Genomic DNA, 14,361 nt, shown 5'->3' with positions numbered 1-14,361 from the left:
ATGTGAGGCTGTTGAACAGTCTTGGGCCCCAGACACTTATGGTGTACCAATGGCGCCCCTACTTTTCATTGGGAGTATTTTGCATCGCCTGCCAAGTCTTAAACTTTCGTAGGGAGTGATGTGTGTGCAGATTCGGGACCATTCCTTCTAGGATTTTCCAAGTGTAATTATAATATATCTCTCGCCTGCGCTCCAGTGAGTACAAGTCAAGTGCTTCCAGGCGCTCCCAGTAGTTGAGATGTTTGATGGAAGTTATACGTACAGTAAAGGTTCTCTGTACATTCTCTAGTTCTGCAATTTCACCTGCTTTGAACAGAGATGTTAGTGTACAGCAGTATTCCAGCCTAGAGAGAACAAGTGATTTGAAAAGGATCGTCATTAGCTTGGCATCTCTCGTTTTAAACGTTCTCATTATCCATCCTATCATTTTCTTTGCAGTTGTGATCGTGGCACTGTTGTGATCCTTGAAAGTGAGATCCTCAGACATTACCACTCCCAGGTCCCTCACATTATTTTTTCGCTCTGTTGTATGATCAGAATTTGTAGTATGTTCATTTCTAATTATTTCCTCCAGTTTTCCATAACGGAGTAGTTGGAATTTGTCTTCATTGAACATCATTTTGTTTTCCGTTACCCATTGGAAAACTTGGTCACAGACCGGGCCGCGGGGGCGTTAACCCCCGGAACTCTCTCCAGGTAAACTCCAGGTAAATATCTTCTTGGAGGCTTAATTCTGTCTTCTTATGTACACTGAGTTATACACGTACGTAAATTTATATAGGCACAGGTGTGTATAAGTGCAATTATCATACATAGTGTAAATTATCCACCAGAATAACGCTAAAACATCAGTGACATCTTTCCATGGGAGTTTCAATGTATTTTTGAATATTATCTCTTAAGATATTATATTTTCTGTTGCAGAATATTCTTGTACCTGTTAATGTTAAAAATACTGGTGCATCACCCTTTATATTTTAGCTTGTGGGGAAAAAATTATATAATTGCCGGAGTACAAGAAGTCTAAAACAATTCACGGCGAAATTGTCCGGAGTCAGCGAAGCGAAGGTCGGGAAAAATGAGGCAGTTACCCCCTGGTGTAATTCACTCCCTCGGTCTGTCGTAAACAGGATGGTTCCTTCACAACCCTCCTTGTTTTTGTAGCATCCATATGTCTCTCTCTCTCTCTCTCTCTCTCTCTCTCTCTCTCTCTCTCTCTCTCTCTCTCTCTCTCTCTCTCTCTCTCTCTCTCTCTCTCTCTTACACAGGGTTAGTTTAAGTTAAGGTTCCTGACTTTATTTACAAGGTAAGAGCTGTTACCTACATCAGCTCATTTGAAAGTCATTTTATTGTTAAGAGATATACAACTAAGGGACAGATGAAGTTGCAACCATCTGTGGTGATGGTCACTGTCCCATATAAATTCCCATTTCTTCTGTGTTTGGAATAGGCTATAAGACATAGTCAGGAAACAGGACAAGTGTTTCCTGACGCTGGTCTTCAGGTTAGGTTAGGTAAGGTTTGTCAGGAAACAGAACAAGTGTTTCCTGACGCTGGTCTTCAGGTTAGGTTAGGTAAGGTTTGTCAGGAAACAGAACAAGTGTTTCCTGACGCTGGTCTTCAGGTTAGGTTAGGTAAGGTTTGTCAGGAAACAGGACAAGTGTTTCCTGACGCTGGTCTTCAGGTTAGGTTAGGTAAGGTTTGTCAGGAAACAAGACAAGTGTTTCCTGACGCTGGTCTTCAGGTTAGGTTAGGTAAGGTTTGTCAGGAAACAGAACAAGTGTTTCCTGACGCTGGTCTTCAGGTTAGGTTAGGTAAGGTTTGTCAGGAAACAGGACAAGTGTTTCCTTACGCTGGTCTTCAGGTTAGGTTAGGTAAGGTTTGTCAGGAAACAGGACAAGTGTTTCCTGCTTTCCTCCCGCGGCCCGGTCCATGACCAGGCCTCGTGGTGGATTTGGACCTGATTAACCAGGATGTTTCTGCTGGCCACACGTATACCAACGTATGAACCACAGCCCGGCTGGTCAGGTACTGACATGAGGTATTTGTCCAGCGCCGTCTTGAAGACAACCAGGGGGGTCTTGAAGACAGCCATGGGAGTCTTGAAGACAGCCAGGGGGGTCTTGAAGACAGCCATGGGAGTCTTGAAGACAGCCAGGGGGGTCTTGAAGACAGCCAGGGATTACCTGGAGGTTACCTGGATGTGGTTCCGGGGATCAACGCCCCCGCGGCCCGGTCCATGACCAAGCCTCCCCGTGGATCAGGGCCTGATCAACCAGGCTGTTACTGCTGACCGCACGCAGTCCAACGTACGAGCCACAGCCCGGCTGATCCGGCACAGACTTTAGGTATCTGTCCAGCTCTCACTTGAAGGCAGCCAGGGGATTATTGACAATTCCCCTAATGCTTGATGGGAGGCTGTTGAACAGTCTTGGGCCCCGGACACTTATGGTGTTTTTCCTTAATTTACCAATGGCGCCCCTACTTTTAATTGGGGTCATTTTGCATCGTCTGCCCAGTCTTTTACTTTCGTAGGGAGTGATTTCTGTGTGCAGATTTGGGACCATTCCTTCCAAGATTTTCCAAGTGTAGATTATGATATATCTCTCCCTCCTGCGTTCCAACGAGTACAAGTCAAGTGCTTCCAAGCGTTCTCAGTAGTTAAGGTGCTTGACAGAACTTATACGTGCAGTAGGGGGATCTTGAAGACAGCCAGGGGCCTTGAAGACAGCCATGGGGTCTTGATGACAGCCAGGGGTCTTGAAGACAACCAGGGGGTCTTGAAGACAGTCAGGGGCCTTGAAGACAGCCAGGGGGTCTTGAAGACAACCAGGGGGTCTTGAAGACAGCCAGGGGTCTTGAAGACAGTCAGGGGTCTTGAAGACAGCCAGGGGGTCTTGAAGACAGTCAGGGGCCTTGAAGATAGCCAGGGGTCTTGAAGACAGCCAGGGGGTCTTGAAGACAGCCAGGGTCTTGAAGACAACCTGGGGGTCTTGAAGACAGTCAGGGGCCTTGGAGACAGCCAGGGGTCTTGAAGACAGCCAAGGGGTCTTGAAGACAGCCAGGGTCTTGAAGACAGCCAGGGGGTCTTGAAGACAGCCAGGGGTCTTGAAGACAGCCAGGGTCTTGAAGACAGCCAGGGGTCTTGAAGACAGCCAGGGTCTTGAAGACAGCCAGGGGTCTTGAAGACAGCCAGGGTCTTGAAGACAGCCAGGGTCTTGAAGACAGCCAGGGGGTCTTGAAGACAGCCAGGGTCTTGAAGACAGCCAGGGGTCTTGAAGACAGCCAGGGTCTTGAAGACAGCCAGGGTCTTGAAGACAGCCAGGGTCTTGAAGACAGCCAGGGGTCTATTGGTAATATCCCTTATGTATGCTGGGAGCCCCAGACAATTATTGTGTCTGTCAGTGTCTTACTGGAGTCTCCCAGCTCAGGCTGACGGATTTTAGCATCTTGTATGAACCTAATCCAACATGATGGAGTATGACAGTGAAACACCATCCTGTATGGCTGAATATGACAGTGAAGCACATCTATCTATTGTTCCCTCCTATCATTTTCTTTGGAGTTGTGATAGTGGCATTGCTGTGATCTTTCAGTGTGAGATCTTCAGACATTACCACTCCCAGGTCTTTCACATTACCTTCCCGCTCTGTTGTATGATACTGTATCAGCACATTGCAGAGGTATCCATTTTTTTGCTAAATAAATGAGTGCATGTGTTCCCTCACTCTCCTTCATTTTCTTCCTTCCTGCCTTCCTGCCTTCCTGCCGTTCTGCCTTCCTTCTTGCCTTCCTTCCTGCCTTCCTTCCTTCCTGCCGTCCTACCTTCCTTCCATCCTGCCTTCCTTCCTGCCTTCCTGCCTTCCTGCCTTCCCGCCGTTCTGCCTTCCTTCTTGCCTTCCTTCCTGCCTTCCTTCCTTCCTGCCGTCCTACCTTCCTTCCATCCTTCCTTCCTTCCTGCCTTCCTTCCTGCCTTCCTTCCTGCCGTCCTGCCGTTCTGCCTTCCTTCCGTCCTGCCTTCCTTCCATCCTGCCTTCCTTCCTTCCTGCCGTCCTGCCTTCCTTCCTTCCTGCCTTCCTTCCTGCCGTCCTGCCGTCCTGCCTTCTCTCTCTGGAGTTATTTTCTTGGTGTTCTTCATTAAGTTTCTGCCCACGATGGTGTCATTTGCTCCCCGGTCCCCGGTGTTATATTTCACTCTCTTCCTTCACCCTAATTGTTCATTTTTAATTATAATGTGAATTATACAACCCATGTGGGGTATAATTGTACCAGTGTTGTTGTTGTGTGTGTGTGTGTGTGTGTGTGTGTGTGTGTGTGTGCGTGTGCGTGTGTATGTGTGTGTGTGTGTGTGTGTGTGTGTGTGTGTGTGTGTGTGTGTGTGTGTGTCTGTGTGTACTCACTGCTTAGAACACACACCTAACTTTAACTAAACCTAGACTAACCTAACTTAACCTAGGCTAACCTCCCCCACTAACTGCCACCACTTGTCTCCCCCGCAGCTTCCTGGGGCTACCACCGTCAGGGTTCCTGTCAAGCTGGCATCAGCACCACCCTAACACAGGTACGTACCCTCCGAAATCTTCCCCTTAAACCAGGTGTATAGCCCTGAAAGTCACTCTCAAACACCTTTGCCATAACCCTGATTAAGGAAGCTAAGTACCACCCTAACTTAAGTAACAAAGTAACTGTTGCATTTATAATGTATCTGATGTTTATTCAGTATTATCAGTGTATAAAGATTTAGATATACACATGTGACTAAGTTTGATCCAAGGAAGGGGATGGTAACTCCATTTCCCTGGATGGAGAGTCACTTAACACATCCTGACATCTTTTGTCTCACCAGAACGGGAATCGTCTCTATGTGGGAGCCGTTGGCAGCTACTACTGGCAAGGTGAGTCCTGTTCACCGTTTCTTGCCGTTATTTAGCCGTTGTATACCGTTATTAATCGTTATGTACGTTTTTTAAACACGCTGGCTATATCCCACCAGTGTAGGTCGCCTCGAAAGAAAAAGTATTTACCGTCATTCAGTCAGTCACTGTCTTTCCAAAAGTGTGTTGACATCACACTTCAGAAGTGTGTTGACATCACAATTTAGACGTAAGCTTATCCAGGTACACGTACCTGGAGAAGGTTTCAGGGGTCAGCGCCCCCGCGGCCTGGTCTGAGACCAGGCCTCGTGGTGGATCAGAGTCTGATCAACCTGGCTGTTACTGCTGGCCGCACGTAAATACATTTACATAGATTATCATACATAGCAGCATATGTGTAGATTACCCACTAAAACAACCAAAAAAAAAGGTCAGATCAAGTGACTTATTTAAGTTGTGGTCCTGGATATCCAGCCAGTACGACCAAGACTGACTGAACATCAGGGCTTTGAGGGAATCAGTCCCTGAAGAATGACTGAAGATCTGGAGTATAAGGTAATCAGTCCCTGAAGAATGACTGAAGATCTGGAGTATAAGGTAATCAGTCCCTGGGAGAAGTTGCATCAAGAGCCCCTCACCGGTATCAAAGACACAACCTTGATATGTGGGTATGTGTAGCCCGGCGGGGTTTGTCTCACCCTATTTACTGACCTATTTCTGGCCCAGTTTTCTTCCCATTTTTGTCCACTCCCCATGGCCCTCCCTCTGCTGGTCCATACCATGGCCCTCCCTCTGCTGGTCCATATCATGGCCCTCCCTCTGCTGGTCCATACCATGGCCTTCCCTCTCTGCTGGTCCATACCATGGCCCTCCCTCTCTGCTGGTCCATACCATGGCCCTCCCTCTCTGCTGGTCCATACCATGGCCCTCCCTCTGCTGGTCCATACCATGGCCCTCCCTCTCTGCTGGTCCATACCATGGCCCTCCCTCTCTGCTGGTCCATACCATGGCCCTCCCTCTCTGCTGGTCCATACCATGGCCCTCCCTCTCTGCTGGTCCATACCATGGCCCTCCCTCTCTGCTGGTCCATACCATGGCCCTCCCTCTCTGCTGGTCCATACCATGGCCCTCCCTCTCTGCTGGTCCATACCATGGCCCTCCCTCTGCTGGTCCATACCATGGCCCTCCCTCTCTGCTGGTCCATACCATGGCCCTCCCTCTCTGCTGGTCCATACCATGGCCCTCCCTCTCTGCTGGTCCATACCACGGCCCTCCCTCTCTGCTGGTCCATACCATGGCCCTCCCTCTCTGCTGGTCCATACCATGGCCCTCCCTCTGCTGGTCCATACCATGGCCCTCCCTCTGCTGGTCCATACCATGGCCCTCCCTCTCTGCTGGTCCATACCATGGCCCTCCCTCTCTGCTGATCCATACCATGGCCCTCCCTCTCTGCTGGTCCATACCATGGCCCTCCCTCTGCTGGTCCATACCATGGCCCTCCCTCTCTGCTGGTCCATACCATGGCCCTCCCTCTCTGCTGGTCCATACCATGGCCCTCCCTCTCTGCTGGTCCATACCATGGCCCTCCCTCTCTGCTGGTCCATACCATGGCCCTCCCTCTGCTGGTCCATACCATGGCCCTCCCTCTCTGCTGGTCCATACCATGGCCCTCCCTCTCTTCTGGTCCATACCATGGCCCTCCCTCTCTGCTGGTCCATACCATGGCCCTCCCTCTGCTGGTCCATACCATGGCCCTCCCTCTCCGCTGGTCCATACCATGGCCCTCCCTCTCTGCTGGTCCATACCATGGCCCTCCCTTTGCTGGTCCATACCATGGCCCTCCCTCTCTGCTGGTCCATACCATGGCCCTCCCTCTCTGCTGGTCCATACCACGGCCCTCCCTCTCTGCTGGTCCATACCATGGCCCGCCCTCTCTGCTGGTCCATACCATGGCCCTCCCTCTCTGCTGGTCCATACCATGGCCCTCCCTCTGCTGGTCCATACCATGGCCCTCCCTCTGCTGGTCCATACCATGGCCCTCCCTCTCTGCTGGTCCATACCATGGCCCTCCCTCTGCTGGTCCATACCATGGCCCTCCCTCTGCTGGTCCACACCATGGCCCTCCCTCTCTGCTGGTCCATACCATGGCCCTCCCTCTCTGCTGGTCCATACTATGGCCCTGCTTGGCAAAATACCACATATAACAGGGTGCCCCCCTTCTTCCTAATTATGTCTATTGCTGTCCTGAACTTTCTAACTAAGTTCTCACTTCTACGCTTGCCTACATCATTGCCTCCAGCACTGAGGCAGATAATAGGATTGATCCCATTACCGTTCATGATGTTGTCAAGCCGGCTAACAATATCCTCCATCCCAGCCCCAGGAAAGCAAACTCTCTGTCTCCTGTCCTTCAAGCAGAATGCCCTATCCATATACCTAACCTGGCTATCCCCAACAACAACAATGTTTTTACCTTCCTTGGTGTCGTTCGTCGTGACGTTTCCAGTAGTCGACTCACATTCGTCTGGTAGCACGGAGAATGCATTAGATGTTTCCACAACAGTTTCCACAGCAGTCTCTTTTTTCTTCATCGTTTCTACCTTTCTATTCGTCTTCTTGATCATCAACTTCGTTCCATGCTGTCCAGCCACTGTCCAGGTTCCCTTCTTAACCTGAGGACTCACAACAGGAGGACTACTTCGAATCCTCTTGTTTTCCTCAGTCAATCGCCGTATCTCTGTCTTGGTTCAGTCCACAGAGAGTACACTAGACACATCCTCACTGAGCTAAGTACAGGTCACCACTGAGCTAAGTACAGGTCAGTGGTGACCTGTAGAGGTGATGTCTAATTGATCAACTTGTCGGGTCTATGAACACTTGTCTACACGTGAAAAGTTCGTCCAGCTGTTCCACATGTCTTGCTTGTCTAAAGACCTGTCAGGGATTGCAAATGAGAGGAAAACTACTGGCAGCTACAGACTATCACAAGCATTAGCATACATGATAGTCAAGCAGGCACAGCATCACCTACCTAACAACACAGGAGTCACACGACCTCATTGCTTACCTGTCCTCATCTCAATATGGTATTCTTCAGGTCACCTGCGTCACTCACACCTCACTCTCCGACTGTATGCATACTGTCTTGTTAACCTCGGTTAGAAGTTATCAGTTCCCAGGGGCGAAACGTTGTGTGATAAATGTCCTAGTGTTTGTTTACAGTGAATAGAGATTAAGGTAGATAAAGACGGGACGCTTAACCTTATCTTATAAAATCCTTTGTGTGTGTGTGTGTGTGTGTGTGTGTGTGTGTAGGTAGAGAGAGGGGAGAGGGGCGCCACTGAGTCAAGGACTTGCTAAGACAAGTCAAAGTGGAGTCCTTTAAAGGTTAGTCCTTCTGGCTGTTAGGTTGCTGTTACTTGTGACTGATGTGCCAGAGAGGATGAAGTCCTCCAGTGTGTGTTGGTGGGCTTATCAGAGCTAAGAGCCTAGGGTAGCCGTGAGTCTACTGGGAGAACTGGTTAAGTTCCGGTCTTGCGGGGGCGTTGACCCCCGGAATACCCTTTAGGTAAGAACTGTACAAGTATTTCAATTAGGATTTAAGATTTGAAGGACTTTAAATCAGTGGGTGGGAATGGGTGGTTTTGAGAACTTATGTATAGAGGACAACTAGACACAATATCGTGACTCGCAAAGGAGAGAGGAGCTTACCACGACGTTTCAATCCGACTTGGACTATCTACAAGTAGCTACCCGTCCGTATCCACTTGTCAGTATATCAGCGCCAGCCTTCTTGCCTGTGCTCCAGAGTCTTCACGACTACGGTGCTCTTCACACCATCTCCAAGGCTGAGAGACTCATTAAGAACATAAGAACATAAGAACGAAGGAACACTGCAGAAGGCCTACTGGCCCATGCAAGGCAGGTCCAAGTCTCCTACCGGCTTAAGCCAATGCACCCAACCTAGTCAGGTCAGGTCACATTGACTTAAGGGAGGAACACGGCAACCGACCTGGTAGCACAAGCTATCAGGTCTAACTCACACCCACCCACATCTACTCATGTATTTATCCAACCTATTTTTAAAGCTACACAACGTTCTGGCCTCTATAACGGTATTTGGGAGTTTGTTCCACTCATCCACAACTCTATTACCAAACCAGTACTTTCCTATATCCTTCCTGAATCTGAATTTTTCCAACTTAAAACCATTGCTGCGAGTCCCGTCCAGGCTAGATATTTTCAGCACACCATTTACATCCCCTTTATTTATTCCTGTCTTCCATTTATACACCTCAATCATATCCCCCCTAATTCTACGTCACATTTCGCTGCCTGACCATGGTCGAGTGAGGTTGTGCGCTGCACCCCTCTGCTGTTCAGGCGAGCTACCTTGTATCAACATGGCGCTGAGTGTGAGGAGGCGTGTAAATACCATAGGTATTGAGCTGCTTCGTGGGGCGATTTCACCCTCTTCAGTGCAAGTCTTACTCCCAACAATCATTAGGGAGACCTATGGAATCCAGGACGATGAGGTGTATGGTGTAGCCCTGAATGGGGCTTATAGAATCTTCGTCAAACTGAATTCCACGTCCGTGTATGAGTCTTTGGTGACGAGGTTCCAAGACGTGAGTCTTGACGCTACTCCAGCTGTGAAGGTGCGTTTGATCGACGTATCTCGCCACTTTACGTGGGTTAAGATACGTAATGTCCCATTTGAGGCAGATGAGGCTGACATAAGGAGTGTTTTTGAGACATATGGAACCGTACATCTGGCACAAAAGGGCAAGTGGACGGCAGGTGCTTACATGGGACGTCCGGAGGGTACCTTTTCCCTGAAGATGACTCTGAGACATCCCATACCGTCTTACGTCGTGTTGGAGGACTTCAGGACGCAAGTTATGGTATCGTATGCCGGACAGAGACGTACGTGCAGAATATGTGGGGCGTACGACCATATGGCGGCAGAGTGCGTGAAGCTGAGGAGGGCGCCAGCGCAAACTGGTGAAGCACCAGTTACCAGCGTGATAGCTGTTGAGAGCCCAGTGCGCAAGCAAGGGCCTGGGCGCTTGTGGAGTGAAGAGGTGGAGGATTCCAAAGAGGAGAATGGCATGTGTGAGGTAAGCTGTGATGTAAAAGGATCTGTTACTACTCACAGGAAAAGTACAGAAGTGCAAGTGCAGGAGGAGGTGCAGGCTCTAGAGGAAGAGCTTCAGGAAGTGTTAAGGACATTGACACCGCCTGCAGTGGACGTTGTTCCTGAGCTGGTGAGAGACACGGCGGTGCCTGTAGAGGAATGTAAGGATAAAAAACATAGCAGGGTTGACGGGCCAACTAGTAAGAGAGAGTTGTCGCCGTGTGCTGTGGTACGGGGCGTGGTGGAGGTAGAGGTTCATCGTGAGGGAACCTCTGAAGATAACATGGATGTGGAGGGCATCACGAGGAAGAGAGCGGCGGCGTCAGACTCAGATGATGTCCTGACGCCGGCGCAGAGGTCTGGGAGGAAGGAAGAGCAATGTCGAAGCAGTCACGATAAGAGGCATCGCAAAAAAGGGGGAGGGGTTGATGGTGTGAAGCCTTGTGCTGGCTCTGGGGCAGGAGGCCCTGGGATGAATGAAGAGAGGAGGAAGGGTTGGAAACTATAAAGAGGCCTTAGGTGTATGACTGTGAACGTAAATGGACTGTGTAATAGTGTGAAGAAGGAATGGTTTCGAATGTTTCTGTATAAATATAGGGTGGATGTAGTGTTCCTGCAAGAACACAATTTCAAGGAGGGAAGAGTGCTCGAGGTGGAGGGGTTTCAGGTCATGACTCTGCCATCTGCACGTCTGAAAGGTGGTGTGGGTATATTGATCAGGGAGGCAAGCCCGTTTGTGTTGCTAAGAAGTGAGGGGGGGGAGGGGGAAGAGTATTGCGTGTGGATGGGTGGTGGATGGGACAGCGGGTATCCTTTGTATGTGTGTATGCACCAGCGGAAAATGATGTGAGGGTAAAAAGGGATTTTGTATGTGAAGAACTAGTTTTCTTCTTACGTGGTTTACCTGCAGTGGCCATCGTTGGTGGCGACTGGAACTGCGTTATTAGGAGGGCTGACGTGGAACCAAAAGGGGCGGGGCACGTGTCGGCGGCCTTGCGAGATCTTTTGAGGGATATTCAGTTGCGGGATGCGGTTGGAGGAGGGGCGTGGGAGGTAGAGCACACTTTTGTAAGACGGGGTTACGCTGCTAGGTTGGATAGGCTGTATATATCTCAAGGGGCTGGGTTGACATTTTTCCGTACAATAGAAGTAGCTTATTCGGATCATCGGGCGGTAGTAGCAGAGGTGGCGTGGGAGTCACTAGCAGGTATATCTAGGGGATATTGGAAATTAAATACAAGTGTGTTAGGTGATGAGGAGGGGATAGAGGGATTTGCGACGCTGTGGGAGGGGTTACGTGCAGAGATAAAAGGGGTAGAGGATGTGGTGATGTGGTGGGATGGTGTGGCTAAAGAACGGATTAAGCAATATTACGTAAAGGAAGGGAAACGTATCAATTCTTTAAAATATGGGCTTGCTAACTATTTGGAGGATAGATTACGGGGTTGTTATGCGAGGGGGGCGGTGGCGGGCACTTATCCAATGGATGAAATTATGGCAATTAAAGGGAGGCTGCGTGAGGTACAGGATGAGAGGTTCCAAGCGGTGAGGGTACAGGCGGGGGTGGAAGAGGTGTTATGGGGCGATAGACCTTCATCGTGCGTATTGCGTAGGCAGAAACAAAGACAGCAGGCAATGACTATTCCATGGTTGGAGGTTCATGAATCGATAGGAGGGTACAGGGAGGGGCAGGTCATACAAGCTACGGAAGGAATGGGGGCGTTTGCTGACAAGTGGTATGAGAAGTACTGGCAACGAGAAGGGGTAGAGGATGGGGTTTTAAAACAGGTGTGTGGGAGTGTGGTATGTCAGTTGCGTAACAGTGATAGGGAAGCACTGGGTGGGGAAATAACTGAGGGGGAAATATGGAGGGCTTTAAGTGGAATGCGAAAGGGCAAAGCACCGGGAATTGATGGACTCCCGGCAGAGTTTTATCAGCAGCATTGGGAATTATTGAGGCATTTTCTGGTTAGGTTATTAAATTGCATGAAGGAGAGAGGTGAGCTGGGTGAGAAGCAGGCAACGGCTGTCGTTGTATTGGTACCGAAGGGTAAGGGGCAGCATACGCTTCGGGATTATCGGGCGATCTCGTTGTTATGCGCAGATTATAAATTGTTTGCGAAGATTTTGGGAAATCGGGTCAAGTGTGTGGTAGGGCGGGTAGTATCAAAAACTCAGTTTGGTTTGCCAGGGAGGTCTATGGTGGAGGGGCATGGGTTACTTAGGGATTTCGTGGAGGCAAAAGGGGGGGGGGCGGGAGGGAGGTTTGGTGGCGCTCGATTGGCAAGGGGCATACGATAGAGTGGATCGGAAAGCATTGAAAGCCATCCTCAGGGGTCAGGGGTTTGGGGAAGAAATAGTGGGCTGGGTTGAGGCGTTGTATGGAGGTGCAATGGTGAGGGTACAGATTAATGGTCGATTGGGTGGGAAGATTGTAATGGGTAGGGGACTTAGGCAGGGGTGTCCTATGTCACAATTATTGTTTGCGTGCGTACAGGACCCCTTTTATAGATTGATGGAGCAGCGTATGTGTTACGTAGAGGGACCAGGGTGTGAGGTTGCGAGGGTTTGGCCAGTTTTAATTGGGTATGTGGATGATACAACTGTTCTGATCAGGGAGGGGATGTCAATGGACACATTAGACGGGGTAGTACAAATGTTCGCAGGGGCAACTGGTATGAGGGTAAATTCAGATAAATCGATGGTCATGGGGTTAGGAGCTTGGGCGGGTAGGGTTGATTGGGGTAGTGCAGTTGTGAGGAGGCAGGTGCATTCGTTAAAAATCTGCGGTCTTATTTATGCAGACGATCTACCTGTGGCACGCATGGAAAACTCGCTTAGGATGGTAGAAAGGATTCAGGGACGCTTGGGTGCATTGCGACCTTATCATTTGACCCTTGTGCAGCGTGCCATTGTTGTTAATATCTTACTGTATAGCAAAGTATGGCACGTGGCAGCCGTGTTCCCATTAACTGGGCCAGCAATAACGAACATACTTAGGAAGGTTTTTAAATTCTTGTGGGGTTCGAGCTGTGATTGGATTAAGAGAGATGTGGTAATGTTACCTGTAAGTAAGGGGGGGCTGGGATTGCTGGACTTAAAGCGGAGGGTCAAATGTGTCTTCATTAAAAGGGAGGTGATGAGGGAAAGTGTGGGTGGGGGGGGTTTGGCCAGGATCCATAACAGATTGCAACGGATGTATACAGGAGTTGAGTTGCATGAGTGTGAAAATGTGTTGAGGGCTCTGGCGTGGGATCGAGAGCCAGCAAAGGTTAAAATAGGTAGGTTGTGTAGATTGTTAGCCGGGAGGGTTGTAGCGCCTGTAGAGGGAATTTTCCCCATGTATGCATGGGGAAGTATATGGAATAGGTTGAGTAGGATGAGGTTGCAACCTCGTGTTCGGGATGTAATGTATCGTTTTCTGCATGGCATTTTACCGTCGGGTGTGGTTCTACGGGATAGACGAGTCGTTGACGGGGGGGAGTGTGGGATATGTGGTGGGGAGGAGTCGGCTTTTCATGTAGTATATTTTTGTGATGGACTGAGGAGTGTCAAGGGGTGGTTAAATAGGGTGATAAATAGGATAGGAGGTAAAGGAATTTCTGTATTGAGAGCATTAAGTCTCGACGTGGGGGGTTGGGAGGAAAGTGTAATCAGAGCTGTGGGGTACATTATGGCAGATTATATCTATATAGTGTGGGGATTGCGGGGCAAACAGGTTACTGAGGTGAAGAGGAGGGTGTTAGCGTTAACGTTCTATAAAACGGTATGTAGAAATAAGGAAATTTATGGGAGGAGGTGGGTGAAGGATTTTTCAGAGGGATATAGGCAACTTACGTTACAGGTTTTATTAGACTTGTAATAGACGAGGGAGGGGAGGGTATGATTGGAAAGTGTTGGTGGGGTAGGGAAGTCAGGGGTGAAAACAGGGTTGCCTCCCTGGTAATGGATAACAAAAGTTTTGCGAGAGTGTTGGATGAGTGATGCATGAGTGAATAATATGTGGACCACGGGTGCTAGCACCTGTGGAGCTGGCCAGTTTTTGTGTGACTGGACTTTATACTTATTCTACATATTGTGTGTGGTAATATTGATTTACGGTAATGACATTGTAATTTGGAGATTTGCTATAATAATTGCATGTATTTGCTCCAACTTGTTTTTCTGGTGCCTTGCACTGCATAGTGTTGATGCTGTGATCATGCACGGTGTCCAGAGATATGATGTGATATGTTTGTATTAATGTCTGTGCATTATTGTTCGTCACTGGTGTTCTGCAATTCAGTTTTGTTTTGAGAGTAAAGAGGTTAATGCACGTCAGACAGTGTAATAAAGTTGGGCAACAGTGGT

General features: G+C 49.2%; 1 protein-coding gene across 2 annotated transcripts in view; it reads left to right on the top strand.

Annotated features, from left to right (window-relative positions):
- Positions 1 to 14,361, top strand: part of LOC128687102 (integrin alpha-PS2) — a 262,985-nt gene that overhangs the window by 134,362 nt on the left and 114,262 nt on the right. For both annotated transcript variants that reach the window (XM_070098361.1, XM_070098362.1), the window contains 2 exons: positions 4,500 to 4,561; positions 4,847 to 4,895. In XM_070098361.1, coding sequence (XP_069954462.1) covers positions 4,500 to 4,561; positions 4,847 to 4,895 — 111 coding nt within the window. The remainder of the gene's footprint in view (positions 1 to 4,499; positions 4,562 to 4,846; positions 4,896 to 14,361) is intronic.

Source organism: Cherax quadricarinatus, chromosome 62, assembly GCF_038502225.1.
Source record: "Cherax quadricarinatus isolate ZL_2023a chromosome 62, ASM3850222v1, whole genome shotgun sequence".
Taxonomy (NCBI): Eukaryota; Metazoa; Arthropoda; class Malacostraca; order Decapoda; family Parastacidae; genus Cherax; species Cherax quadricarinatus.
Note: the sequence above shows the minus strand (reverse complement) of the source record. Positions and strands in the feature narration are given on the sequence as shown.